Source organism: Nelumbo nucifera, chromosome 1 (genome assembly GCF_055504915.1).
Source record: "Nelumbo nucifera cultivar China Antique chromosome 1, China Antique-T2T, whole genome shotgun sequence".
Taxonomy (NCBI): domain Eukaryota; kingdom Viridiplantae; phylum Streptophyta; class Magnoliopsida; order Proteales; family Nelumbonaceae; genus Nelumbo; species Nelumbo nucifera.
Window position 1 is genome coordinate 147179936 of NC_142649.1, and position 27929 is coordinate 147207864.

Genomic DNA, 27929 nt, shown 5'->3' on the forward strand with positions numbered 1-27929 from the left:
CAGTCAAATTTTCTTTGTTTTTTTTTTTATTTTTACTGCAACTTTATTATTTATTTATTTATTTATTTATAATAGAAAGGGACGAGCCATTGGTGTTGTCTCGGCCGGACTCCCGGTCGGCAGTGGACACGAGCCACTAGATTCTTCCTCTGTCCATTTCATCCGTCCGTACATACGGTTGGTCCCTACTAAACCAACCAATTTCGCGGAAAGTTGAAAGGATGTAACAACAGTACATCCATCTGAGACCGTTAGATTCAAATCCAAGACTCTTGGATTCCATCACTCTTTTCAGTTTTCACCCTGGATGCTAGTCATCACCTTGTCCCTGAACTCCGGCACCACGACAACCACTCGTCCTTCCTTCCTCTTATCATCTATTTATACCCTCCCTACCACTCTTTCATTGTCGTCCTAGACAAAGAAAAAAATTCAGAAGCCCTTCTTCTTCGCAGCGTTTGGTTTTGCTTTCAGCTTCGTTACAGTTGATATCCTCTGACTGATCGGAGGGAGATCCCGGCGATACACTGGAAGAGAGGAAAGGGGTAAAACCCAGGGTCGTCACGTTGTAGACATCACGGCTATACATAGAGTTAACCGGTCTCTCATTCATGTCCGAGCGGTGCGACGCAAGGGCGGCTGTGTAGCCGAGAGCAAGCCTTCGCTGCACGGCGGACGTGGTGCTTTGCCTTCCGAAGGCGGTAGCCCTTCCGATCTCCTCTTCCTCGCTGGTGGTGGTCTTCGCTACGTCTCCTCCTCTTTCCTTTAATTTCTTCCTTTACTAGGATAGTATTTGTTAATTAGACAAATAATAGTAGAAGATAGACTAGCCATTAGCCAAGAAAAGAAGACTACTTTGATTGTTAGCTGCTCCATCATCCGGTGCTTGGGGGAGGTTCTGAATTAAATCATGATGTTGAGGATAAAAAGGGTTCCTACTTTGGTTTCCAATCATCAGAGGGAGGAGGAGGAGGAGAAGGCCCGCCGTAACGGAGGGGGGTGCGGCCGGAATTGCCTTAACAAATGTTGCATTCAAGGTACTTTTTTTTTAGCTCTGCACTTTTGTCTTTCTTCAACCTTAAGTATGTTTCTCCATGGAGTGTATGAGCTTGGTTTTTCACTGGGTTTTCTTTGGTTGGGTCTGAATGTCTGATCAGGGGCAAGGCTCCCTTTGTATACTTTCAAGAGCGTGAACAAGAACGTCAATGAGAAGGACTTGATCGGTGATGAGAAGAAAGAGCCACCCGTTGCCTTTTTGGACTCCCTCGTTCTTGGAGAGGTACATTTTCTTCATAAAAATCTTTCTTCTGCTTCTTCTGTTGTTTCCTCAACAACTGTTACTCCTTGATCGCAGTGGGAGGATCGCATGCAGAGAGGGCTCTTTCGATATGACGTGACTGCTTGCGAAACCAAGGTTTCATCTCTGTTCTTTCCATTGATTCTTTTCTTCATTCACTAGTTCTGTTTTAGGTTTTATCTGTAGGTAAGTTAGGATCGAAACATGTGACCTCAGGGTTGCAGCAGAGTGTTTTGTCCAATTGGGGATATGGGTTCTACCCCCGATTTCTTTTGCTAATATCTCTGCAGGTGATCCCGGGAGAGTACGGATTCATTGCCCAGCTGAACGAGGGACGCCACCTTAAGAAGCGCCCTACAGAATTCCGAGTCGACAAGGTCCTCCAGCCCTTCGATGCCAACAAATTCAACTTCACAAAAGTCGGGCAGGAGGAGGTGCTCTTCCAATTCGGAGCCAGTGATGACGATGAGGCTAATTTCTTCCCCTACGCTCCAATTGACGTTGGCGACTCCCCCAGCGTTGTAGCAATTAACGTAAGCAGATACCCCGAGTCTCCTTCCATTCCTTTGTTGTGATAATTAGATGGTGATTTACAGAGTTTGAGATAACCTTGATTTCTGTTCTAACTTCTACTTTGATTTTAAAACAGGTGAGCCCAATTGAGTATGGGCATGTACTGCTAATCCCGCGGATTCTCGACTGCTTGCCACAAAGGATTGATCGCGAGAGCTTCTTGCTTGCCCTCCATATGGCAGCAGAAGCAGGGAACCCATACTTCAGGTTGGGTTACAACAGTTTGGGTGCATTTGCGACCATCAATCACCTTCACTTCCAGGTCCTTGTCCTTGCTTGCTTCAACTCTGTTCATCTTACACTGGATTAGTAGTTCAAGTTTTGGTTGTGGTTGTTTATGTTACCCTTTAACTGTAAGCCCTCTTGTTCTATGGTTACAGGCTTACTATTTGGCTGTGCCGTTTCCCATTGAGAAGGCTCCTACCCGAAGAATTACCACAACTGATGAGGGCGTGAAGATCTCTGAACTGTCAAATTATCCGGTCAGGGGTCTTGTGTTCGAGGGCGGAAATACTCTGATCAATTTATCAAATGCCGTATCAGACTCCTGCATTTGCCTTCAAGACAACAACATTCCTTACAATGTCCTTATCTCTGATTCCGGGAAGCTGATCTTCCTCTTCCCTCAGGTAACAAAATTTGCCACCCTTGTATTTATTTCTAATATGACTTTGGTTCAGTCGATGATCAGTCGTAAATGTGTCTTTTGCTCCATTGATATCTTCTCTAACAAATTTTATCTGTCATTTTGTTCTACCTTCTTGCTTGGAACAAATACACAGTGCTATGCCGAGAAACAGGCTCTTGGGGAAGTAAGCCCAGAGCTTCTGGACACCCAAGTGAACCCGGCTGTATGGGAAATTAGTGGGCACATGGTGTTGAAAAGGAAACAGGACTATGAAGAAGCATCCGAGGAAAATGCTTGGAGGCTCCTCGCAGAGGTGTCTCTCTCTGAAGAGAGGTTCCAGGAGGTGATGGGTTTAATCTTTGAAGCCATTGCTTGCAAGATTGATGCAAATGGAAATACGGCTCTGGGCATGGGAGAGAAAGCAGAGGGAGAAAGTGGCACCCACCCCATGATGGTTCCTGGGAAGCAAGAATGCCTAGCTCTGCGGTCTGCACTAGCTAGTTGATCTTTCTGCGAATAATTGGGTGACGCTGTTTGATGATGGTTTATGCAGTTAAGTTTGTTCGTTGATTAAGTGAATATGGTCTTGTGTCTTGGCCAACCAATAAACTGCCCTAAATAAAGCAAACAGTGTTTGCTCTTGGCCGTTGTTGTTATTGTACTTGGAGTGTCATGGATGTCTTGCACATCAGTTTAGTTTGTGTGAAATAACTGTATGCTTCATCTGTTCTAGTATCATTAGTATGCTTCATCTGTTCTAGTATCATTAGTATGCTTCTTCTTCTTCTTATCAATTTGGCATCTTTTGCTGTAGTTTTCTCATAATGGAAGGAATTAGAGGACCAAGGTTCTGATAGTAGTAAATCACAACCACAGAATCCAGATAAATGACCCAGCAAAGGAACAAATTTTGCCCTCTTTAAGGCAGGGAAAAATAATATAATTCCATGGCTAAAGCTAAAACTTGCAGGGGAATCATTATGCGAAGAGTGGTGATCAGATAAGAAATCTCTCACCCATGAGAGTTCCTCCATTGTTGGTCTGGAAAATGCGTGGAGAATAAATGAAATTATGTATTTCTTGTGCTATAACGTGAGTTATCCTATGAGATTGTTCAGAAAGCAAAAACTCCTAGGCCTAACAAGCAAAATGGAGGTTCGCTTGACCAGGTTGAAACATCCAACTTTTGGTCTTTGGCTGCCGCCACGATTCTGCAGCCAAGAATGACAGAACCAGGTTGAACTGTTGAAACATCGAACTGCCATGGAGGTGGACTCAGTTGATTCAATTTGATGTTGCACAAAAATAGTTGGTTGGAGATACCTAATCCATTAAAATCAAAAGGTGGCCCAGTGTTTGACAGATGGATTCATAAATTAGCAAGTCATTAATTAACATGTGTAACCTGTGAAGCATGTAGGTAGGAACAATAATACATCTCTATGGGAAATTATCAATTAACCGCGTGACAGCACCTGAACGGCTGAAGAATATGGGTTAGTGAGCAAGCCGTGATGAAAGCTGCAAACATATTTATTAACTCCACATGGAGTTTGTTAAAGATCTTAGTTGGGTCTCTGTTATGTCAGGTTCGCTTAGATCCTTGGTGTCTCCTTGTGTTTTCTCTCTTTAACTCGGTCTCTTCGTTTTTTTGGTAACTTCGCAAGATAGTGGCTGATGGCTGAAGCAAGTATTGGTAGTGCGGCTGATAATGTCTGATTCTTCTTCTCCGTATTTCCTTAATTCCTCTGATAATCCCGGAGTTTCTCATTTCGTCACCATTAACCGGTGAGAACTATCCAACATGGAGGAGAGCGATAATCAATGCGCTCTGGGCAAAGAATAAAATAGCATTCGTTGATGGCACGATCCTGAAACCAGATCCAGCCAAGAAAATAGAGCATCTTGCCTGGAAGAAATGCAACTCAATGGTCATTTCTTGGATTTACAACGCTTTGGCTAAGGAACTGCATGATAGTGTCACTTACATGGATGATGCTCGGGCAATCTGGTTGGTCTTGGAGGAGCGATTCTCACAAGGAAATGAACCTCGTATCTTTCAACTAAAGCAGGAGCTAGCACTGCTCAAACAGAATAATCTGTCTCAATTTACTACACCAAGCTGAAAGTTTGGGATGAACTTGAAGCTTGTGCACCAACACCAATTTGTTCTTGTTGTTCCTACCATATGGCTAAAGATCTTGTCACAGAAGGTGAAAGGGATCGTGTCTAACAATTCTTTATGGGGCTTGGTGATCAATTCAACACCATTCACGATAACATCATTGGAATGAATCATCTTCCATCACTTAGCAAGGTATACTTGTTAGATAGTGTATGCCCTTAGCTTCAATCAGATTGATGTACATTATGACATTTATTGTAAATGAATAAAATACATATTTGATTCATGTTATTGTGGTGTGTTTCTGTGTAATACCCTTAAACTAGACACATATGAGACTCGTGTTAGTTTAGAATGTTCATAGCCGTTGGGTAAGTCTGGGGAGATTTATCCTGCCAAGGCTGATACTGATGTGCCGCCAAGTTAGTTGGGGTGGCTTGTCTCAGCTGCCAGGGTGAGACCCGAGGTACATGTAGTGTGAGTTTTTTTGAAACCCCGAGTTGGACTAGAATTCCAGTATTGCCCTGGACCTTGGAGATTGATGGGAAAAACTGGAATGCTACACCTGACCCCTAGACTCGATTATGATACTGCACTAGGTGTCGGATTGGGCTGTCTTTGATATGCCAACCAGTGAGATCCTTAGAGGGGGTCAAAACCTAGGTATATTGGGACAGCCTGAGAATTCATTTGAGTGGGTGATCATAGTGACAGGATCAGCCCCTTTTTTGGACAAAGCTAATGATCGGGGATGCACTCTATCTGATGGAAACCAAAGCTGTCGGCAGCCGATTTCAATCGTTGAAATTTGTTTTTGCAAAATATATTTATATTAAGATATACATATATATTACGGTTTCAAAATGTTTGCAAAATGTTTTAATTCCCGGGATCCATGTGAGTAGAGAGTGCAACACTGTTCCTTGCAGCCGAGGGAGAGATCCTCTCTTATCGGGCAGTGTTTGATCATTATGGGCTGAGAGGTTAAGTGTAAGACCATTGAGGGTAATACCTGATGGGCTAATATTGAATCTGCCCATAGTCCTTGGGTTTTTATAAGGTGGCTTGGCCTAGGGACCACTTAGTGTAAGTGTTGGGCCCATTAAGAGCCCATGGTGATGGGCTCAGGGGTTCACTGTCCATTATAGTGAATTCGGCCAAGCCTTGTAATAGAGGCTAGGCTAAATCCATGTGGTTGATGTGTAGATCAATGTTTGGGTCCCACACTATACAAGGAAACCCAACCGGGCAGCAGTTTGGAAGGTTAGTGAGCACATGGACTTAATGTGCCTAAAGCCCAATTCAAACTTGTTTAGTTAGATTAATTAAACAGGGGCGGATCTGGGATTTGGATCAATAGATAGGATAAGGGATTATCCTTATCCACTCAGAGAGTCCAGATCCAAATAGAGATTTGGATCAGGAAGCTCCTAATAAGATTAGGAGGGCAAATCTAATCTGCAGATAAGATAAGGGCTTATCCTTATCTTTTAAAGAGAGTCCAGATTCAAATAAGGATTTGAATTAGGAAACTCCTAATGGGATTAGGAGCTGATCTCTTTAAGGCTATAAAAGGAGGAGGGCGAACCTCTAGTCACTCAACTCAATCAGATCTCAGATCACAGAAAGAGAGAAGACAGTAACAGTAATACTGCGCCATCTTCTGCTCTTGCGCCCTCCTTCTACTGCCGCCATTGCCAGTTCGTTCTCCACTGTAGGAGCGATCAAGAAGGGTTCTTGATATCAGTTTTTGGAGAAAAACTTATCTGAAGTCATGCTCACATACCTTCTATCGAATTCTTGCTAAAGGATTCGGTTCTTGTGAAGAACCACTTGCTGATTCTGCTCCACCCTACATTGTGTCATCTTCAGTGGGAGCAATCTTTGGAGCTTTCTTTGGGTGTGAACACTTTCGTTGGGAGTTACTGCTACTCCGTATCAGGTATATCCCTCTCCTACCTTTTGGTTTCAGATCTGGTGTGGTTTTAGGTTCAAGATTGATCATTGAAAATGTAGATTTTATAAAACAGGGAATGTGATTCCCACATGGAAGATTTTATAAAACAGCGAAATTTTTAAAATTTCGCCCAACCTACCTGCAGGGTTCGGCCATCCATATGATGGATCTCTCATCCCTTCAATACAACCTTATTCTATAAGAAGAAAAACACCAGTTGGTAGCTGGTCAACATTCCCCTTCAATAGAAGCAATGGCCTTTCATGTGACAGGTCAATCCAAGAATGGAACCAAGAATTCTAAAGATTGACCAAAATTACGATGTGACCACTGTAAAAAGACAAGACTTACTAAAGAATGCTGCTATGGAATTGTTGGTTATCCTCCAGGCTAGGATATGAGGTAGAACTAATTCCAAGAACGGTGGTGCTCCAGAGAAACCAAATCCACCGAAATTTTCTTCTTCACAAACTTCAACAGTAGCTACGTACAAATTCGTCTCCAATAGTTGGTTTATCAATGGAGCAATATCAACAAATATAACAACAGCTTTTGAGTCTATAGCTTCATCCAACTTTGTTGGTAAGGCTTCTCCCTTACATTCGATACTGGAATCAAGATCTTGGATACTAGATAGTGGAGCATCAGATCATATGGCGCCTTCCATTGAAGATCACATCACTCATACTTTTTCCACATCTATTAAGCCAGTTCATTTACCTAATGGTACCATGTTACTAGTCCAATCATGCAATGATCTAAAATTACCTTCTAGCTTACCTTTATGGGATGATTTATTCATACCAAATTTCAAATGTAAACTGGTATCCATAAGTAAGATAACCTCAGAGCTTTATTGTGTGGTCATATTCTTTTCGAGTTTTTTGTGTAATATAGGACTTGAGCGACAAGAAGGTGATTGGACTCAGTTCGATGCATAATGGACTATACCAAAATTAGAAATCAAAGCCAATTGATGATAAAAAGCATAATGGACTATACCATCTCATAGTTGGTATATCATCAATGGCCTTACATACTGTGCATGAAGTTGAATCTAAGCTATGGCACTCTAGACTGGACATGCCTCTTATCATCAATTGGCTTTGACTTCTGACTTACATATTAGCATTCCCAATAATGCTTGTTGTGACATTTGTATGAGATATAAACAAACACATTTATGCTTTCCCCATAGCCTTACACACACTAGTAGTTATTTTGAACAAGTGCATATTGATATTTGGAGTGGGTATCATACTCCATCTCTTTCTCGAGCTCGCTATTTCCTCACCATTGTGGATGATTACTCTCATGCCACCTGGGTTTATTTGTTACAATGTAAGTCTGATGCCTATGGTTATTTGCTCATATTTTTTACTATGATACGCACTCAGTTTGGTTCCCAAGTTAGGTGTGTACGATCCAACAATGGGTTGGAATTCCTCTTTGGACCTATGCAGTAGTTTTTCACTGAAAATAACATTGTTCATCAATGATCTTGCATCGACACTCCACAACAGAACGGAGTGATCGAACGTAAGCATTGTCATCTTCTTGAAATGGCTAGAGATTTACGATTTCATGTTGGACTTCCTATCCAAATTTGGGGTGAATGTGTCCTAACAGCGGCATATCTAATTAATTACCTGCCTACCCCAAATCTCTCAGGAAAGTCACCATACAAATTATTGTTTCAGAAACCTCCATCTTATGCACATTTGCGCACATTTGAGTTCCTTTGTTATGCTGCCACACAAAAGCATGGAAGGGACAAATTCAACTCCCATTCTCAACGTTGCATTTTTGTAGGGTATCCACAAGTAGACCTGTTCATGGGCCGGGCCGGGTCGGGCTCGGGCCGGGCTTTGACTCTTTATTAACAGAAAAATGTTAGGCCTGAGCCCAAGCCCGGCCTGGCCAACGGGCCTACAACTTGGGCCCGAGCCTGGCCCTGATAAAAAGCCCAAAGCCCGACCTAATAAAAGAAATTCAAAATTTTCCCTATTCAAATAGACATTATCTATTTTAATTCAAATGTTTTTTTCCCCTATTTAAATGAATAATGGGCCTACAAGTGAATCAACAACCTTCTCAAATCAAAAAAATTATTCAAATGGACATCACATAGGGTTTTTACTTAGGTTTAACTATAGGTCGGGCTGGGCTATTTTGGCAAAGCCCGAGCCCGGCTCAAATTTTATGCGGGTCAGGCTTTTTCGCCTGAGGTTAAGCCCGCGGGCCAAAAAGCCTATTCAAGCCCGTTCGGGGGTCGGGCCGGGCCGGGCCAGCCTGTTGGGTCACCCGGCCCATGAACAGGTTTATCCACAAGGCCAAAAAGTTTATCATGTCTACAAGTTGGACACAACTCAGATATTTGTATCTCGCGATGTGGTGTTTTTTGAGGGTAAATTCCCTCTTTTGAATTTTGAAAATACTTCTACAGCTATGGTACCTTCTACCAGTTACAGATGACCAGTCATCTCCCTTGGAATCAACCACATTACGTGACACAGGACCAATAGATGATCAGTCATCCTCCACTTTGGGCCCACTTCAAGCTCAAACTAATTCTTAGATTTCAAACAATGTTTTGACAAATTCTATCTATGATACATAGAATCAGAACATAGAGCCTCATGTTCTAGACCCATCTCCATTGCAAGATGTTGTCCACAATACTGACACAACCATCCTTGAGCCTAGGCCTACTAGAGTGTGTCGACTACCACCCAAACTAAATGACTTTGTGTGTCCTACCTTAAAGATGGGTTCAAATGCTAGACCAGATTTGATTTGTAGCACACAACATCCCATTTGTAACTTCTCTCGCCCTGACCCATCATTAAATCCAATTGACCATATAGCACCTTCTAAACCCATCACCTACCAACAAGCCCAACAACACTCCTATTGGAGCAAGGCCATGGCAACTGAATTAGCCACCCTTGAGTTCACTAAGACTTGGACTTTGACAAATCTTCCCCCGACAAAACTCCAATTGGATGTAAGTGGGTCTATAAAATTAAGATCAATCTAGACGGTAGCATAGAGCGCTATAAAGCGTGTCTTGTAGCTAAGGGCTACACACAAAATGAGGATGTGGGCTACACCGAGACGTATGCACTAATAGCCAAACTTGTTATTGTTTGGTGCCTCTTGGCTTTAGCTGCAACAAGAAATTGGCATTTACACCAAATGGATATAAACAATGACTTCCTCCATGGTGCTCTTCATGAAGAAGTTTATATGCAGCCTTCTCTAGGCCTCCTTCCCAATGGCGATAAGCGTGTTTGTAAACTCCATAAATCAATATATGAGCTCAAACAAGCTTCTTGTAATTGGTTAGAAACTTTGGCCCATGCTCTTAAGCAACGAAGATTTTCTCAATCTTCTGTAGATGATGCTCTTTTCACTCTTACAAGGACTTGTAGCATTTTTATTGTTCTCGCCTACATAGATGACTTGATCATCGCCAACAGTAATTTTGGTGACATTGCTTCTATCAAACAATATCTCAACAATTGTTTTCCCATCAAAGATTTGGAACCCCTTAAATATTTCTTGGCCATTGAGATTTCTCGTTCTTCCTCAAGCATCTTTTTAAGCCAACAAAAGTATACACTCAACATTCTTAAGGAAGTCAACATGCTTGGTTGTTGCCCAAGTTCTTTTCCTATGGAACAACAACATCACCTTGAACTTGATTCTGGTCCACCAATAACTCAGCCTGATCAGTACAAGAGATTAGTTGGACGTCTCATATATTTGACTATCACCAGGCTAGAGAGCACATACTCAGTTCACATCCTTAACCAATTCCTAAGTGATCCATGACAATGTCATCTAGATGCAGCTATGCACATTCTTCTCAAGTCTTCTCTTGACCATGGAGTATTTTTTCCTTCGTCATCTGATCTTATGCTTCGGGCTTACTACGATTCGTATTAGGCTAGTTGTCCAACTACATGCCGCTCTACTACCAGATACATTGTAGCCTTGGGGACTTCACCTTTATCGTGGAAGTCCAAGAAGCAATCAACTGTTTAACGCTCCTCCGCAGAAGCTGAATATAGATCTATGGCAACAACTACTAGTGAACTGTTATAACTCAAATGTTTATTTGCAGACCTTGAGCTTCAACATCCTCAGCCCATGAAACTCTTTTGTGATAATCGGGCTGCTCTTCATATTACTGCCAATCCAATGTTTCATGAGCGAACAAAACACATAGAGATTGATTGCCACTTTATTCACACTCATATTCAATCCCGCGCCATTACTACAGCTCACATCTCATCCAAGCTTCAACCGGCTGATATCTTAACTAAGGCTTTAGGTCGGGACCAATTTACTTTCCTATTACCCAAGTTGGACATTTGGCCTCCTCCCGCACCAACTTGAGAGGGAGTATTAACTCCACCTGGAATTTGTTAAAGATCTATTAAACTGTTATATTCCTACTTGTACAACTAGGCCCACTTGCTCTCTTGCCAACTTCAATTAGTTGGATCAATCTCTATTTATACCTCTCCACTCATTAATGAAATACAATAAGAATTTTTCTTCTTGTAGTATGTGTAGTCTTCTCCTATGAGGAAACCAAAAAAAGAAAAAAAAAAAGGAAAAAAAAGCTACTCCATGAGAATTTTACATACTCGCTCAAAGCCTGAAAACCATTGCAGTATGTGTAGTCTTCTCTAAAAGAGGAAACAGAGTCCAATTGTAAAGAAAAACATAGCAATTCCACGGGCATGGATAATGGATCCATTTGTAAAGGTAAGTCAATTAAATGCATATAGGGTTCGTTTGGGATAGCTGAACTGAAGATAAGCATTGGTTCAGCTTCATAAATAACATAAGCCATCATAAGCCATATTTGTTGACAACTGGATTAGCTGCTTAAGTCAGATAATCTTGGCCATTCAAAGAGGCTGAAGCAGGTAACCCTTCAACAGTTCAACTCGCTGAACAGACAGCCGATCTTTTGGATTCCCATACGGACTGCCAGAAGCCGCTGTGCTACAGCCCTCCCAAATGGACACGGGGCACAGATTTGAATTTAATGGATATGGGGGGGGGGGGGGGCAGAATCATTCTTTTATTGGGACGTTTCCACTTCCATAGATTATAAACACCAAAACCATGTATTATAATTCTGAAACTGTGATCAAAATGGGATTCAATAGCATAGTTTTGTTATTTGGCGGGAGTAAGGGGGTTTATATAGCAGCATCAATTGGTTAAAAAAAAAAATCTAGATACATTGAAAAGTAATATGTTAGGCCCGGAAGCCCGGTGAGGGTGGAAATCCTGGCAACGCAACTCTTATAGCTTAAGGAAGGTGCGAACTATATGACTTCTCCATGTTTCTAAGAATCCTCCTTAGGCCAGAAGCCAATCCGTCCACACCCCAAAAGAAAACCATTAGGGTGCAAATGGATCGGATCATGATCCTATCTGATCCGAAATTTGATCTTATTTGGTTGAATTCAAATCACCCCTATAAGATCCGGTATATGTTATATATATAATACATATATATGTTATTTATTTATTTATAAATATATTATTTATATTATATTTTTATAAATTTGTTATATTATTTATTTTTTATAAAAAACATGTATGATGAAAATAATTAAAAAAATGCTTATATTTTTGTTTTTTCTTTATTTAAATTGGTATATTTTATTTTTATTTTAATAATTTATTAATTAAAAAAACAAGTCAGATCGGATCAGATCTGAAGATCCGACTTACCGACAGGATTCAAATTCAAATCGAGGCCTATCAGATCCGATCGAATTTTCGGATCGAATAGGCTCCAACATGAATAGTGTCGGATCCTATTCGAATATACCCTTATAAAAATCCAATCCGACTCATTTGCATTCCTAGAAAACCATACCCAACCAAAATTGCAGATTGTACTATTTTGTTTACTGGTAGCCCTGAATATAAATCGATAAACAGGAAGAACAGCTTTAACTTTTTACAATAAAAACTTCATCATGGATGACAGCACAATAAAACCTCTGGAATTATTCCATTTACTTCATGATACAGAAGAAGCATATTGTTTGTTTTTCATCCATTTTCTTATCTGTTTCTTTTCAGGCACGACTATATCCGGCAACTTTTCACATGAATCAACCTATAAATTCACCTAAAGTTGTTGCTGAAACACATCTACAAGGGGATGGACTCAAGGCAGATACATTTGATTTCTACCACAATTAGATATACGTACCTGCAGAGGCATCAGTAACAAGGATGGAACACCTGCTACCTTCCTGACATTAGATTGACCAGAGCTTGGTTCTCATAGAGGGTGCCAACATCCCAGTCTTCAGATGAGGATGAAAGTGTCATCAATACAACAACAACGGACTTCATACGAGGCCTTAGCTTTGGATCCCCTTGTGTGCAAGCTCTGGCAAGCTGCGCCATCTGCATCCAAAGTAGCCACAATAGTTTATTATAATTAGTTAACCTTGGCAATACCTTTCTTAAGTAATGCTTCCACCTTATGAACTGAGTCAAGTGGATAGTCATCCCCAAGCCTTGGATCGACAAGTTTGCGGAGATCTTCTTTTGGAGCTGGTTGGGTAAGAACATCTTCAAACTGCATAGTATTATCGAAGTATACAATTAAGTGTCAAGCTTCAGTAGATTTTTTTTAATTATTTTTTTTGGCATTAAGTAATAGTAGCATCATTGGCTATTAGTTTATAAATTAGGGTAAAGTAGGAAAAATAACCATAGCAACAAGAGTCCTTGGTTCAGCACTGGATCCATCTGGCTTGACTATTGCTTCCTTAGCTGAAATAAGTTCATAAAGGACGACTCCAAAAGCATAAACATCTATCTTGGGAGAAACATCACCTAATCGACCATACCTACATGTAAGCACAGATAGTTACTGGTAAGTTCATATTTTGTTGAAATAACATCAATCCTGAGTTTATTTTATACCACACCAGGGTGCTTAGATTGGGCCTAGTCTACAGCATATGCTTATACCCAGCAAACATAACATCTTTACATCTATCATTATTATCCTACTTTCCAAGTAGAAAGATGTGGCAACCAAACAACCCACAAGAAAAAGCTATGTTGCACCAACAAGAACTTGTTTATTCTCAGAGAATATCCACCACATAAAAGTGCACAGGCCCCAAGATACTGAATCTGTGATGAAAAGTAAGAGGATACTATTGGTGCTTAGGGGCTCTATATATCAATTAATCATGTTTTGTTTTCACTAGACTGAGTATTGTCTTCTTAGTTCTCTAATAAAAACTAACTTTGGTTTCTTCTTTGTGATAACAACAATGCCTTTCTTTTCTTCTTTTTCTTTTGTTCCTTGAGAAAGATCCAAACAGCATAGAAGGCAATAAGGACCCTTACTGACCAAATTACATGGATTCCTAGATACCAGTATTTTAAGAAAAGCATATGATGCTCACACCTTGATGTTCATGCCTCAAGGTACAAGGGACATTCACATTCCTCACACCTTGAGAAGCCCTATTCATGTGTAAACTTACATGTATATGTGTACAAGGGTCATTCACATTCCTCACACTTTGTGCCAGAAAAATAAAAGCCAAGGTTAGGTCGGCATCAATCAACCCTTCCAAGACCCCAAATAGATAGGCTAACATTGGATAATTGCCTTTTGTATTTATGTGTATGTATATCTATATATTTGTGCTTGTATCCATGATTCAACATATTTGTAAAGGTAGTATTTTACATTCCAAGCTTTTAAGTATTTATTAAATGACTAAGAATATAATGGTTTTCTCTAGATCGTTTTTATGTGATCATCTATAATAAAAATATGCTCCTCTTCTGTATGTTGTCAAATCTTTCTCATTTTAGTTCTATGTTGTTTCTTAAAAAATGGTATGCCTCAAGGCTTATGCTTCACGCATCAAAAAATACTGATGCTTCTCTTCATACCTTTGTGTTTTTAAACATCAATGGAGATCAATTGCAGATGGTTTATCCAAGGGGATGGAGTCTTTTTGCATAGAGACAGCTCTATGCCTTAATAGCCTTTTGTTTTTGGGATGGGGCTCTAGTTCTTTGTCTGAATACCTCTATAAACCATATCATGCAAATCTTTCACCATATTTAATACAATTTATCTGTTACTTTCCTTAAAAAAGAAAAGAGAAAACAAAGGAGAAGAAGATAAAAAAATATGAAGAATTGGCAAACCATTAACCCCCTTTGGTTAAATTGCTCAGTATTATCTTACTAGCAAAACCTTTTGGGTTCATTAAACAAATCTTTATTAAGTTAGCTCTATCTGTTCTTCTCAAAAAGTGTGACTTCCCCATTGGAGTTATCTACTTCCTAACCCTTCAAATTTTCTCTATATTCATGTGAATACCCCCAGCCTGATTTATCAGTTATTTAATGATTCAACTAGTCTGTATCAAAAATATATAATTCAGCTAATTTGTTTCATAAAATTAATTAGATGTCCTTCGATGAATTGTAACAAGAGATCCTGCCCAAGTAGGAACAAGAAGACCATGGTCTAAAATGTAGACAAAATATATTGTATTTGGGTTTTCTTTCAGAGAGGGCATTGGAGGTTACAAGGATATATTTGTATAATAGCAGTTGGAATGACCTCCCATATGATTTTTGCAAGCTTTGGAAGTCCTTGTAATTCCCAGAAATTCAGCAGTTCCTTCACAGTATTTGGCATGACCCAATTAGTACCCAGAGCTGCAAGAAAGTGGTTCCAGATTTTTGATGAGATAGGGCAATGGATGAACAGATGACTGCTGTCCTCTTGTTTTAGTCCACAGAGCACACAATCTAAATCCTGGATCTGCATACCTCTTTTTAACAAATGTGTTTTAGTTAAACATTGTCCAAAGACGCAGCCCAAACTAAAGCATTAACCTTTGAGGGGGCTACAGAATTCCACACTTTAGCAGCCAGAAACTCCACTGGTCTAAGGTTATACAAGTGTCTAACAAAAGATCTGACAGAGTATTGACCATCCGAACTCCAACTCCAAACCCAACTGTCCTCTACAAGCCCATCCAGGGACTGAAGTGATATTATTTCCAGAAGCTCGGTGAAGTTTTCAATCTCCCAATCTTGAAAATTCCTTCTGAAGGAAGGGCACCAGATCACAGAACCTTCATTCACCTCATAACACTCCCTTGTAAACGCATCCTGGGATTCTGCGATCTGGAAAAGCTGTGAGAATTGATCTGAGAGAATTGCCCACACCAAGGATCCTTCCAAAAGAGCAATCTATCCCCTTTCCCCAATTTGGGTCTCAAACCTCTGCTAAAGGTAGGAAGAGTGTCCATGATTTTTTTCCAAATTGAACAGCCCAGAGAGTTGAAGTGAGGGCTAGTGATCCAATCTCCCCTGTCGGTATTATATTTGGCTGCCATTAATATTCTCCACCATTCTTTTCTTTCCAATCCAAACCTCCAGATCCATTTCCCAATAAGTGCAGTGTTAAAGTTCCTTACTTTTCTGATACCCAAACCTCCTTTATCTTTTGGTAAACACACCTGCTCCCAGCTTACTAAGTGAATTTTCTTCTTATCCTCCCACCCCCTCCACAGAAATTCCCTTTGTAACTTCTCAATTCTATGGGCTATTTTCCCCAGGATAGGGAAAAGAGAAAGATAGAAAGCAGGGAGGTTAGTCAGAGCACTTTTCAGAAGTGTAATTCTGCCCCCTAATGACAAGTACTTGGCTTTCCAAGAGACCAATTTTTTCTCCAAACACTTCAGAACTGGTTCCCAAATCAAAGCAGAAGTACATTTAGCTCCTAAAGGGAGACTGAGTACTTAGTTGGTAAGTATCCCACCTGACAGGCAAGCTTTTCTGCTCAACCCTCCAAATTTTCCACCTGTCCCACTGGAAACAAACTGCTTTTGTTCCAATTTACCTTCAAACCTGATACTACTTCAAACAACTGACCACCCCAGCCAAAATCTCAATTTGATCTTCCTTTGCTTCTACAAAACATAATGTATCATCTGCTAATTGTAACACTTGTACCTTTTCCCCACCTGGAGACACCTCAAATCCTTTCCAAAGTCCCCCCTCCCTCACTGACTTTATGAACATAGTAAGACCATTACACATGAATAGTAGGGGGGAGAGAGGGTCTCCCTGCCGAAGTCCCTTTGAGCTTTTAAAGAAACCCACTGACTGTCCATTAACCAGAATAGAGAATTTAGGAGAGGTAATACAGACTTTTATCCAATTCCTCCACTTTTGGCCAAAACTCATCCTCTCTAGGACAAAGTCCAAACACCTGCAATTAACAATTGTCGTAAGCCTTTTCCAGATCCAACTTACAAATCACCCCTGGAGAGCCCTCTCTTTGCTTAGAATCAATTATCTCATTTGCCACCAAGACACTATCCAACATTTGGCACCCTGGGACAAACGCAATTTGATTTTGAGAGATCACATCAGCAAGGACCTTTTTCATTCTCTTCATTAAGACTTTGGCTAATATTTTGTAAAAGCTATTCAACAAGATAATTGGCCTGAAATCCTTAATATTAGTAGCTCCTTCAATCTTCAGAATCAGGGAGATGAATGTGGCATTCAGACTCCTTTCCAGAGATGCATTCCTATGAAAATCTTGGAAAACTTGCATCACATCAGCCTTAATCACATCCCAACAACTTCTATAAAACAAGTTGGTGAGCCCGTCTGGACCTGGGGATTTCTCTATCTCCATGTTTTTTATTACTTTCCAGATTTCCTCTTCCAAGAAAGGAGCCTCTAACAAAATTTTCTGTCTGCACTTCAAAAATTTTTTTGAAGTTTAATCCCCTCAGCACCAGTCTTCTTTTCCACTTTTCTTTAAACAAACCTGAGAAGAAGTCAATTAACAATTTCTTTAACCCCGGCCTAGTTTCTTCACTTAACCCTTCAAACTCTAGCCTTTCAATTGTGTTTATTCTAGGTCTTTCCTTTGCCATCTTGTGAAAAAAACTGGAGTTCTTATCCCCAGCTTAAGCCATTTCACCTTTGCCCTTTGTCTCCACTTCAACTCATCTCTATATACCAGATTATCAAAAAGTAATTTAGCTTCCTGCCTCTTAATCCTTTCTACCTGTGAGATGGGATCCTTCTCTTCAGCTGAATCAATTTCTTTAATAACCTCTAGACACCTTTTCTTTTCTGCCTCTGATTCTTTCCACCTCTCTTCCTTCCAGATTTTCATTGCCTCCTCAAAAGCTCCCGACTTCTTGGCTAAGACATAGGAGCTTGTTCCCTCTACCTGTCTCCATCCAAGTAGTTTTTAAGAAGGGAAATCTTCTTCCTCAAACCAGGCATGTTCCAACTTAAATGTAGATTTTCTCTGACCCAACACACCACACCTGAGCTGGATAGGAGAGTGATCTGAAACCAGTCTGGCAAAGCCTCCTAAACTAAAAAGTCTGGAACAACGAATCCCACTCCATATTTACCAAAAACTTGTCTAACTTAACTAACGTTGGGGACTCTTGGTTGTTCGTCCAAGTGAATTGAGCTCTCAATAATGGTAAATCCAGCAGATCATGTTGGTTAACAAAATCAGAAAAGCTCCTCATCTCCCTAGTCCCTCTTCTGCCCCCATTCCTCTCCTCTAAAAATCTAGTGACATTAAAATCACCTCCCAGCACCCAGGGTAGGGTGGAGGATCCTCTCGCCTCAGTTAGATCCTCCCAAAGTTTTCTCCTCTCCGCTTCTTCTGATGACCCATAGACATTAGTGAATAGACCCCTAACCCCTCCCTCCATTTCTAAAACAACTGATATTGAAAAAGCCCCAACATGAGAGTCAACCAACTTACATCCAGTGTTTTAAAAGGTGTGGGAGGCGTACGCCTGGAGGCGAGGCGCTCCCAAAACGCCCTGAGGCGTATGCCAGAGGCGCTGACACCTCTGAGGCGTACGCCTCAGGTGCAAGAGGTGTGCTAGAGGCATACACCTCTTGCACCTCATGCACATCTGATATGAAAATATAGAAAAAAGAAGGAAAAAGAAAAAAAGGAAGGGAAAGGAAAGGAAAAGAAAAGAAAGGGAAAGAAAAGGAAAGGAAAGAGAAGAAAAAAAGAGAAAAGGAAAGAAAAGAAAAGTAAGGGAAGGGAAGAAAAGATAAGGGGAAAGATTTTTATTAAAAATATAAATAAAAATAAAGATTTTTATGCATCTTTATTCTTCTTAATATAAAAGATTTTTATTAAAAATAAAGAAAAAATGAGATCCCCCCTTCCTTTTCATCCTCCTCATAACCTCCCTCCTCTTAAGGAAGCTTACGCCTCCTTGTGTTTGGGAGGCTTACGCCTCTTGCGTTCTGAATTACGCCTCACACCTCTAGGTAGTGGAACGCCTCGCGTCACGCCTCCGCATTTTAAAACACTGCTTACATCTTGATCGATCCCACATTGTTATCAGCTCCCCTGCAGTACCTCTTGCCACCTTGCTTATCCACCTAACTTCCCCTTGTCCCCAAAGACTTCTAATTACCGTTGCCTCCACCCTTTCCAACTTTGATTCTTGAATGAACACCACATCAGAATTCCACCTTTTCAACAAATCGCACACTACCATTCTTCTTCTCCCCGACCCCAATCCCTATATTCCAAGTCAAAACTTTTAATTCCATAACTCTAACACAATAAGCTCCCTAACTCCCTTCTCTTCCCTTTCCTCCTAACCATTTCCCCCCTCCCCTTTTCCTGCCCTATCATTTAAACCCCAAGCCAGACGGAGTATTTCCCTGTTTTTTTTCATCGAACTCCCCCTTTTTTAGCATTCATTTTTCCTCTCTCAAACAGAACTCTATTCTCTATCTCCTCCAAAAATTTAATGGTTTCTTCTTCTATTCCTGACATCGAAATTCCCAGAAATTTTCCTAACCCCAGCAATTTTGAGTTTACCCATGCAGAGGTTGGTTCCACCTCCTTTCCACCCTCTACTCCTTCCTCCCCCTCCTTTCCCGCCCTCTTTTGTCCCTTCCCTCCCCTCTGTGCATACCATGCCTGTTCATTGGGGTCTTAGCCGGAGGTAGCATCGGCAGAGTGACTAACTCCCTTTCTTCAATTATCGCCAAAGGGATGATCTCCTCTAGTTCAGATTCTTCTGAGGATAGAACTTCCTTTTCTTTCGCCGCCTCTCCCTGTTCCTCTCCCACAGTTTGCCTGGGCGTTGAAAACTCAGTTGTACTAGGAGGGATAGCTGCACACAGCTGGCTGTTTCCTCCCTAATCCGTCTTCCTCTCTTTCCCAAGCTCCATTCGACCTTTCTCCCTTCTGGGAGTTGTCGTCTTTGTTCTGCTTGCCCCTTCTGAGCTCCCGTCCCCTGAACTTCTTTTTCTAATAAGTTATGTCTGAAATTGGGTAGGCGTATGTTGACTACCATTTCCTACCGGGTCACCCGATCCCCACTGGCCCATACCACTAACCCCAAAACTCCCCATCGGGCTAAGATCATCCGACCCACCATCTTGGCCCTGCCTGAGTCCTCTCCCCCCTTCTGCTTGCGGATAAGCTATGTATCTCTTGTTCTCATAGTAGATATTTTTCCTCTTTTCCCGTGGATGTAAGCTACCAAGCGGAACCACACTAAATCTTGGTGTCTTCTCTATTTCTTCTTCTTATTTTCTTCTTGATTTTCTATTCTATTTTAAGTTGGTTGACATAAAAGGACATTACCCAATGCTGGACTCCACTAAGGGACATGGTCTATATTAAATACCATTAATAAATTAAACTAAAATTATCAAAATATTATACATTATCAATAAAATGAACTAGAAATAACTTCTATGAGACTTGAACTTATGACTCTTTCACTAAACATACAAAATTCAAACCAATTTTACTAATAGATACAATATAAGCTTCATGTAGATATAAGCACATGTACTTAAACATTATCTTTGATCCAATTATAGATAGATCAAATTCAGATCACCCTTAACTGCATCAGATTCAGATTCATATTTGGACAAATGTTTATTGTTTGCAGCCTTAGTCATACTTATCTATACCATGAACCTTTAGATCATTAGATATTGACAATCATGACATATCTTCCCATTTAGAGAGAAAAGATATACCAACAGACTTGATGGCCATGCAACCAAGAACATTCAGATGGCTGATAGAACAAGAGACTCGGGAAAAAAAAGACGATAAAAATAATAACTGGCTGATAGAAGTACCAATAAGATTAAACAAGAAAACAGGAGAAAACTCACTCTGGAGGCATGTATCCAAATGTTCCCACTAGATGTGATTGTAATGAAGCACTTCCAACTTGAGTCAACTTTGCCAGTCCAAAATCCGCAACCTAAAATAAACAAGTATTGGTAAAAATAAAATATATGAACTATCAACATCCAGCTAGATTGTGAAAGGGATCATGCAAACCTTTCCATGGCAGTTCTTGTCTATCAAAATGTTTGCTGATTTAATATCACGATGGACATACACAGGAACGGTATGCTCATGGATATATTCAAGACCTCTTGCTGAATCAAGGGCAATTTGCACTCTAGTAGACCATGATAGTGGTTCCTTCCCTAAAAGCAGAGAAAATAATGCACCATGGGCAGTTGAGAAAACATAAATTTGAGGCAATGGTTTTATGTTGTGCACTATTGAGTCTCACCTAATCCATGCAAATTTTGGCTCAAGTTTCCTTTCTCAATGAACTCATAGACCAAGCACAAAGAACCCTCAGTGCAATATCCAATCAAGCACACCTGCATTGAATCATTTAACAAATTATTAATAAATACTAGACCTCTTAAGGATCATCAATGCAAAATAGCTTCCGTACAACCATGCAAATCAAATTAATCAAACTTTTCAACTAAGTTCAACCATGTGAGATGCACATCCATTTATCAATTCTGAAATTCACATTTTACCAGTTTTTCATTTTTCACATAAAAAATATGGTATTTTGGCTTTTGAAAAGAAAACTAAATGCTTTAGTTGCCTTGACAGCAAGAACTAGCCATTGACTACTAGTCCAATAATCAAGTTTGGCAAAATGACACTGTACCTTTTGTTACAAACACTATTGATTGTTCAGAAAAAAGAATTTGTATAGAATGGTAAGTTAAAATTTAATGAACCAAAGAAGAACTAAGTTTTGCAGTGTATTGACAAATATTGGATTTCTTGATTTGGAATGACAAGGGTCCTCCATGGTTGAGTATTCCAAGTTGAATTGACTGTACTAAAATAAGGCAGCTATATAAATTAAGAGGCTTGCAACAACAAAGATTAAATGATAAGAAAGAGGCGAACCAAAAGGGAAAAGGTTATCTTTCAGAATAGATGCCTGACACATGAAGACAGGAAACTTTACCAAGTCAAATGCATTATTCAGTGGGAAAGATAAGAAATATACAAGAAGAATGATGAATTGACTAATTAGTTTAGGTGTCCATGTAGGTCAGATGATTACAGATGAATGTATGTTGCTTTCAGTCAGCTATGATTCCTTGCTAAGAACTAAGCTATTGTGACATTTCAGCATGACTTAGCCAGATTTTCACAACATAACTACAATGACTTATGGGATTTTCTTGTGTAAATCATCAATGGCATAACATTAGGAATATTTTATACAACCACTGGGGGAATCCTATACCAGGTTCAAGTGATGAACATGTGTCAGAACCTTCAATTCAGCAAGGAATTCCCTTGTTGCTTTCATATCCATCTTCTTGATTGCAGCTTTCTGCAAAAAAGAGTTGTCAGAGAAAAAGAAAAGAGCAGGAAGCAAATATATTCAGCTTCAAGAAAAATCAGTACAAGCAAGATCCTTTGGAGGCTGATAATCTAATATTGGACCTATCAGATTTCCCCACATGACATAGAGAAAATGAACTATGAAAAGAGTTAGGAGGGTAAAACATATTCCCTTTTTTCTTTTTTTAACCCAAAAATTCAAACAGAGGGGCACAAGGCAAAGTCATGAAGTTTATATAATGATGTAAACGAAAATTAAAAATACATCCAACAAAAGGCACTCCGTGTACCATGAATAAGAATATTAGATTCCGCCCAAAACCATATCTGCTCACCCTTAGATCCAATTCAAGTGCTAGAACAAAATGCCCCTTCGCATATTGAATCTTGGTGATCCTTTAATTGTTGATGGTTAGAATCACAATGACAGAAACATGACTAGTATATTTACCTTTCTTAATGTGAAGAATGCTTATATTTCTATACTCTTAAAGTAAAAACAAAAGAATCAAACTATGTCACATAGAAAATGGCAAGGACATAGCATGGAGAATGTGAAAACATGCAGCAGTGTCCATCAGCATTGTCAATTGAATAAAGTGGTGACTAGTCATTTGGCCTCCCTAGCTAATGCAATGACTAGTTGATACATAGGTGCTAAACTAACTGACCACAAAAAAGATACAGTCTAAATTTAAGATATTGAACGTAATCTTAACACCAGTTAATATAGACTTCAAATATGCAATAAAAGAGTTGACAAAAAAATATAGTCAGTCTTCGTTTTGCAAACATAAAAAGATGGATTGATAGGCAGAGATAGGAACTCATAGCTTTTGTGGCAACTCCTTACCAGAAAAGCACTGATTGAAAGAAAGATCTAAAAGAATTCCTCCACTGTTGATGCAGGTTAAAAAGAAGAAAAGTGGACTATTTGCAATTTTGGGAAGTTAATGGGAAATCAGGAGTTTACATATTGGGGCCCATAGAGATTCAATGCAGTCCACAAGTTCATAATCCCATAAAAGGAAGTTCATTAGAAGGTCCTAGACACCTAGGGTACTGGCAGAGTGCTAAATTTCAGTCTTCCACAGATTTACTATTTTTTACTAAGAACTTACTTTATAGTAACTAGTAAATAACGTAGTCCTCAGGACAGGAAACAATACAAGCATATTTTGCTTAGGATCCATTATCCATGAGGTAAGCATTTAGGCTGGGTAACCTGGGTTTTTAATTGATTTAGGAGACTAAATTATGCTTGATTTGTGATTTAATAACATAATCTAGAAGAATGGGACCCACACCAATGGAACATCTTGAAAGCATTTTTGCTGGATTTTTTTTTTTAATTTGAATTAGGAAACGACATGATTTTAGAGTTAGAGCAGGACCCACACAATTCCACATATTTTTATTTTGAATTAGAATTTATTATCTCTTTTTTGTGAGTGGAGATTTACTATATATAGTAATTCCCATTATTATTTATAGTAAATTATGATTTGTTATTTTAAATCCTGGTTTCTTATATTACTTTAGTGCCTCTTTTGCAGCTATAGCAATCCTATTTGAGCTCACATATGTTACAGTCATCATCATACAAATTCTTGCAACTTCCCAATAAAGCATTGTAGTCCAGCAAAGATAAAAGAGAGAATAGAAGAAGGAAGAGAGAAGAAAGGGAGAAGAAGAGTTCTATTCTATTGTTCTAGGCTGGTGGCGCCTAAGTTTATATTTATACTTAGGGGGCGTTCCTTTTTTGGATTTTGAGAGGGGGGAGAGTTGGTCAATGGGATTTTGGTTCCCATTGACCAAGAATCCCATGTTCTTTTTTCAGCTTAATGTGGGGACCGGGGAAAGTTTATTTTCCTGCGTACTACTTACCCAGGAAAGTGATACCCATCTCCTAGATGGGTAAATAACTTCCCACATAGGTGGAAAGTTGCCAACAGTTGAATGGGACAAAAATGCCCCTTTTAATAATGAATTTCTATGGATAAAATGGTCATTGCCTTATTTACCTGGGAAATAAAAGAACATGAGTAAATGCACTTACCCGAGTAAGTGTTTCCCAGGAGAAACTTACCCAGATAATTGCATCTACCTGGGTAAGTAACTTATCGAAAAGTGAATGGGGCCTTAGGGCGACGACTTATAACATATTAGAAGAGACAAAACCAAAAATACCCCTACACTATTACATTACATGTTACAACGCCCCCCTCAAGTTGGAGCATATATGTCAATCATGCCCAACTTGTCAAACAATTCATTATGTCGCAAACAGTGAAGACCCTTTGTAAGGACATCAGCTAATTGTTCCTTTGAACTGATATAAGGAGTATAGACTTCCCCCTTTTCAAGTTTTTCCCTTATGAAATGCTTGTCAACTTCAATATGCTTGGTCCTTGTTGAAGATTAATTAGTTTTATGATGTTTTTCTGAGTAGATATTTTATGTTAGTTGTTAGATAGGTGGGGACCACAGTAGTTATGTGAGTCCAAATTTTATTATGTTTTTTGAGTGTTATATATGCTGTTTTATGTTTTGCCGCCCTATAAGGGTATAGTTGTCTTTGTACTGTTCTATTATTTTAGTATAAATAATAAGTGAAGGGGGCGGCCAGATTATTGCTCTCTTTTCTTTCAACTTCTCTTCTTCTCTTCTTCTCCTTCTCTCTTCATTCTCTCTTCAAGAAACTACTTTCTTTCATATTTTTTAATTCAGCAGATTTCTACTTGGTATCAGAGCATCAGCTAGGGTTTCTTGAAGCATTCTCATGCAGCCCTAGATCAGCCGACTGCATGAAGTAGTAAAGGGCTGATCGATCTGCTATAGATTGCCCAGTTCTTCGAGTTTTTGGTGGGATCTAGACATTAGGAAGGTGATCTACTGTTCGGCATCAAAATCAGGAAGAACTGGAGTACGGGGAAGAGTCCCAGAAAAGTTGGACTCTTTGTTTTTGATCTGATCTTGGGCACCCAGGTATTGTTAGTTTTCTTTTGATTTTCTGAAGAGAGCAGTTTGGTTTCTAAAATTTTCTAGGCCTCCCGGAGTGATCGATTCACATTTCTCTCTGTTGGGAGGCGTGGGGAGGAGAGAGATTTCCCTCCAACTAGGGTTTTCTTCTTCCAGAAGGGTTGGTTTCTGTGTGTGTAGTATTAAATTATTTTTTGAAGGTCTCCAATCTATTTTTTTCTTACTGTTGAACTGTTTGAAGTAAAATGGAGAGTTGGAATACCGAGATGAAATCTACCGGTACTGTGGGACTGGGTGTTGGAGGTAGTAGTGATATTTTGGGTTTGAGATCATTACTACAGTACAACTTGATGGTACAAATTATTTGGAGTGGGCACAATCAGCTAAGATGGCTATTGGTGCCCGTGGAAAATTAGGGTATTGTTAAGTTGACTGTTTTTATGTATTGTTGGTTCAGATGATAAGTGTACATGTTAGTTAGTATTGGGTTTTAAGCTGTTAGGTACTGGGCCTTTGTTATTGGGCCTAAGTCTGTTTAGTGTTTTAAGCAGTCTGGGTGCCCCATCACTAATCAGGGGCATTCCAGACATTTCATGTAACACTATATTGTAATCTACTATAAATAATAATACTGTCAACTGGGTTACTCAGTTCGACATTCTCAGCACTTGTTTGCCTTCACCTCTCTTCTACTACTTCAGCTACAACCTTTCAGCAAACATGGTATCAGAGCATTGAGCGATCTTCTGGTTACAGCCGACGCCAACTCTTCTCTCTTGCTTTCTTTCTCTCTCTCTTTTTTTTTTTATCCTGGTTGCTGCAGAAAAACCCTAGGGTTTCCGTAGAACAGAACAAAGTTCGAACCTAGGGTTTCCCTTGGTTGTAGGGCACAAGGGAAGTAAGACCCAGAAGTTGATGTCCTACTAGACTGCTTCTAGTAGTTAGTAGCCATTCAGCTGCTAAGAGAGGTCTGTATAGGACAGACCTAGGTTGAGGACTGATTTCAGCAGTCCTAGCATTAGTCGTAGGGGTGAACACTCTCTACAGTAACAGAAGTCGAAGCCCAAGAGAAGTCTGCATAGTGCAGTGGTGGAGATCTCTCAGTTTCAGGTCGGTTACTTGCTCACAGAATTCTTCTTGCTGTTGTAACTGGTCCACTTCAGAACTGTGACCACTTCGGCTAGTCTGAAACAGTGTTATCTACACAAAGTCCGCAACCAAGATGTCTTCAATTTCCGGAGAGGTCTCTTCTAGGGACAACAGACCTGGTGGGAGGTCTTCAAATCTGGAGAACCCGAATCTGCACAGCTTGCAGATTACAAGTGTGTTGCTGGATGAATACAACTTCAGGGAGTGGTCAGTTTCTGCAATGCTTTTTATTATTTCCCGTGAACTCACAGGTTATTTAGATGGGAAGAAGAAGGAACCCGAAGTTGGCAGTGTGGAGTATGCAGTGTGGCGCAAGGAGAATGCCACATTTATGTCCTGGCTGCTTGCTTCTATGACTCCACGAGTTGCCAGGACTGTTCAACACTTTCCCACAGCAGCTAAGATTTGGGAAAAAGTGTCAAAAACCTATGGACAAAAGAAAAACAATGCTAGAATTTACAGGTTGAACCAAGACATTGCTGCTTTAAGGCAAGGGGATATGACAGTTGCAACATATTTTGCAACTCCAAAAGGACTGTGGGAAGAACTTGATCATCACTTGATTCTGGATTGGGAGAATGCCAGGGACAAGGAGAGACATGATAAGCAGATTGAAGAGAGCAGAGCCTTTAAGTTCTTGACTGGCCTGGACCCAGTGTATGAGGGCATAAGGTCACAAATTCTTGGAAGAGATGAAATGCCCGAGTTACATCATGTTTATTATCTAGTAAGGAATGAAGAGGTCAGGAGAAAGGAGATGCAAGTTGACACTCAAATGCAACCAGCTGAACAATTTGTAGAACATTCAGCCCTGATTTCTACAAATCAAAAGGGGAACAGATATCCAGACAAAAGGCATCTTAAGTGCACTCATTGTGGAGGTGAAAGACATGTAAAAGAAAAGTGTTGGGTCCTGTATCCTCACCTGAAGCCAGCTGCATTGAGAAAAGACAAGAAGCAACAGAAGGGTCAAGCGGCAAGTGGGAACCTTGTCACTAGTAACAATGGTGATAGCTCACAGAGTATACCAACAGTGGCTTCTTCTTCCATGGGGCAGGTTGCTAATTCCTCCGGAGCCGGTACCTTGGACTTCACTACTGGTGAGGTAGAGGTCCTTAGCCAGATCAGGTATAGTCTCTGCCTTTAGTGCAACTAGTCCTATTGACTCTACTTCTTGGGTTATTGATTCCGGTGCAACTGACCACATGATACATATGTCCTCCTTATTCTCTTCATATCACTTGTTGTCTGGTCAGGATAAGATGAGAGTTGCTGACGGGTCTTTCTCCACCATCTCTGGCAAAGGGGTGGTTGACCTAAGCAAGGACCTCTCTCTTAAATCAGTTATGCATGTTCCTAGTCTTACCTCAAATCTTTTGTCTGTCTCAAAACTTACCAAAAATTTGAACTGTAGCATAACCTTTTTTCCTTCTCATTGTGTCTTTCAAG

The 27929-nt window shown here is 40.0% G+C and overlaps 2 protein-coding genes across 2 annotated transcripts in view; one reads left to right on the top strand and one right to left on the bottom strand.

Moving 5' to 3' along the window:
- Positions 1–218: 218 nt before the first annotated feature.
- LOC104588033 (GDP-L-galactose phosphorylase 2-like) lies at positions 219–3264 on the top strand. Its single transcript, XM_010245827.3, has 7 exons — positions 219–1037; positions 1158–1279; positions 1355–1414; positions 1588–1830; positions 1947–2132; positions 2251–2499; positions 2653–3264. Exons 1-7 carry the CDS (start codon positions 911–913, stop codon positions 3001–3003), a joined length of 1338 nt encoding a protein of 445 aa, XP_010244129.1. The 5' UTR covers positions 219–910; the 3' UTR covers positions 3004–3264.
- Positions 3265–12557: 9293 nt separating this feature from the next.
- The window catches only part of LOC104588034 (chitin elicitor receptor kinase 1-like), a 60116-nt gene continuing 44744 nt past the window's right edge, over positions 12558–27929 (bottom strand). The window contains exons 6-12 of the mRNA XM_088894629.1: positions 22249–22338; positions 21256–21349; positions 21015–21166; positions 20843–20934; positions 13344–13482; positions 13110–13208; positions 12558–13033 (exon numbers count right to left, since the gene is read on the bottom strand). Of these exons, the coding sequence (XP_088750755.1) occupies positions 12869–13033; positions 13110–13208; positions 13344–13482; positions 20843–20934; positions 21015–21166; positions 21256–21349; positions 22249–22338 (831 nt within the window). The 3' untranslated portion in view covers positions 12558–12868. The remainder of the gene's footprint in view (positions 13034–13109; positions 13209–13343; positions 13483–20842; positions 20935–21014; positions 21167–21255; positions 21350–22248; positions 22339–27929) is intronic.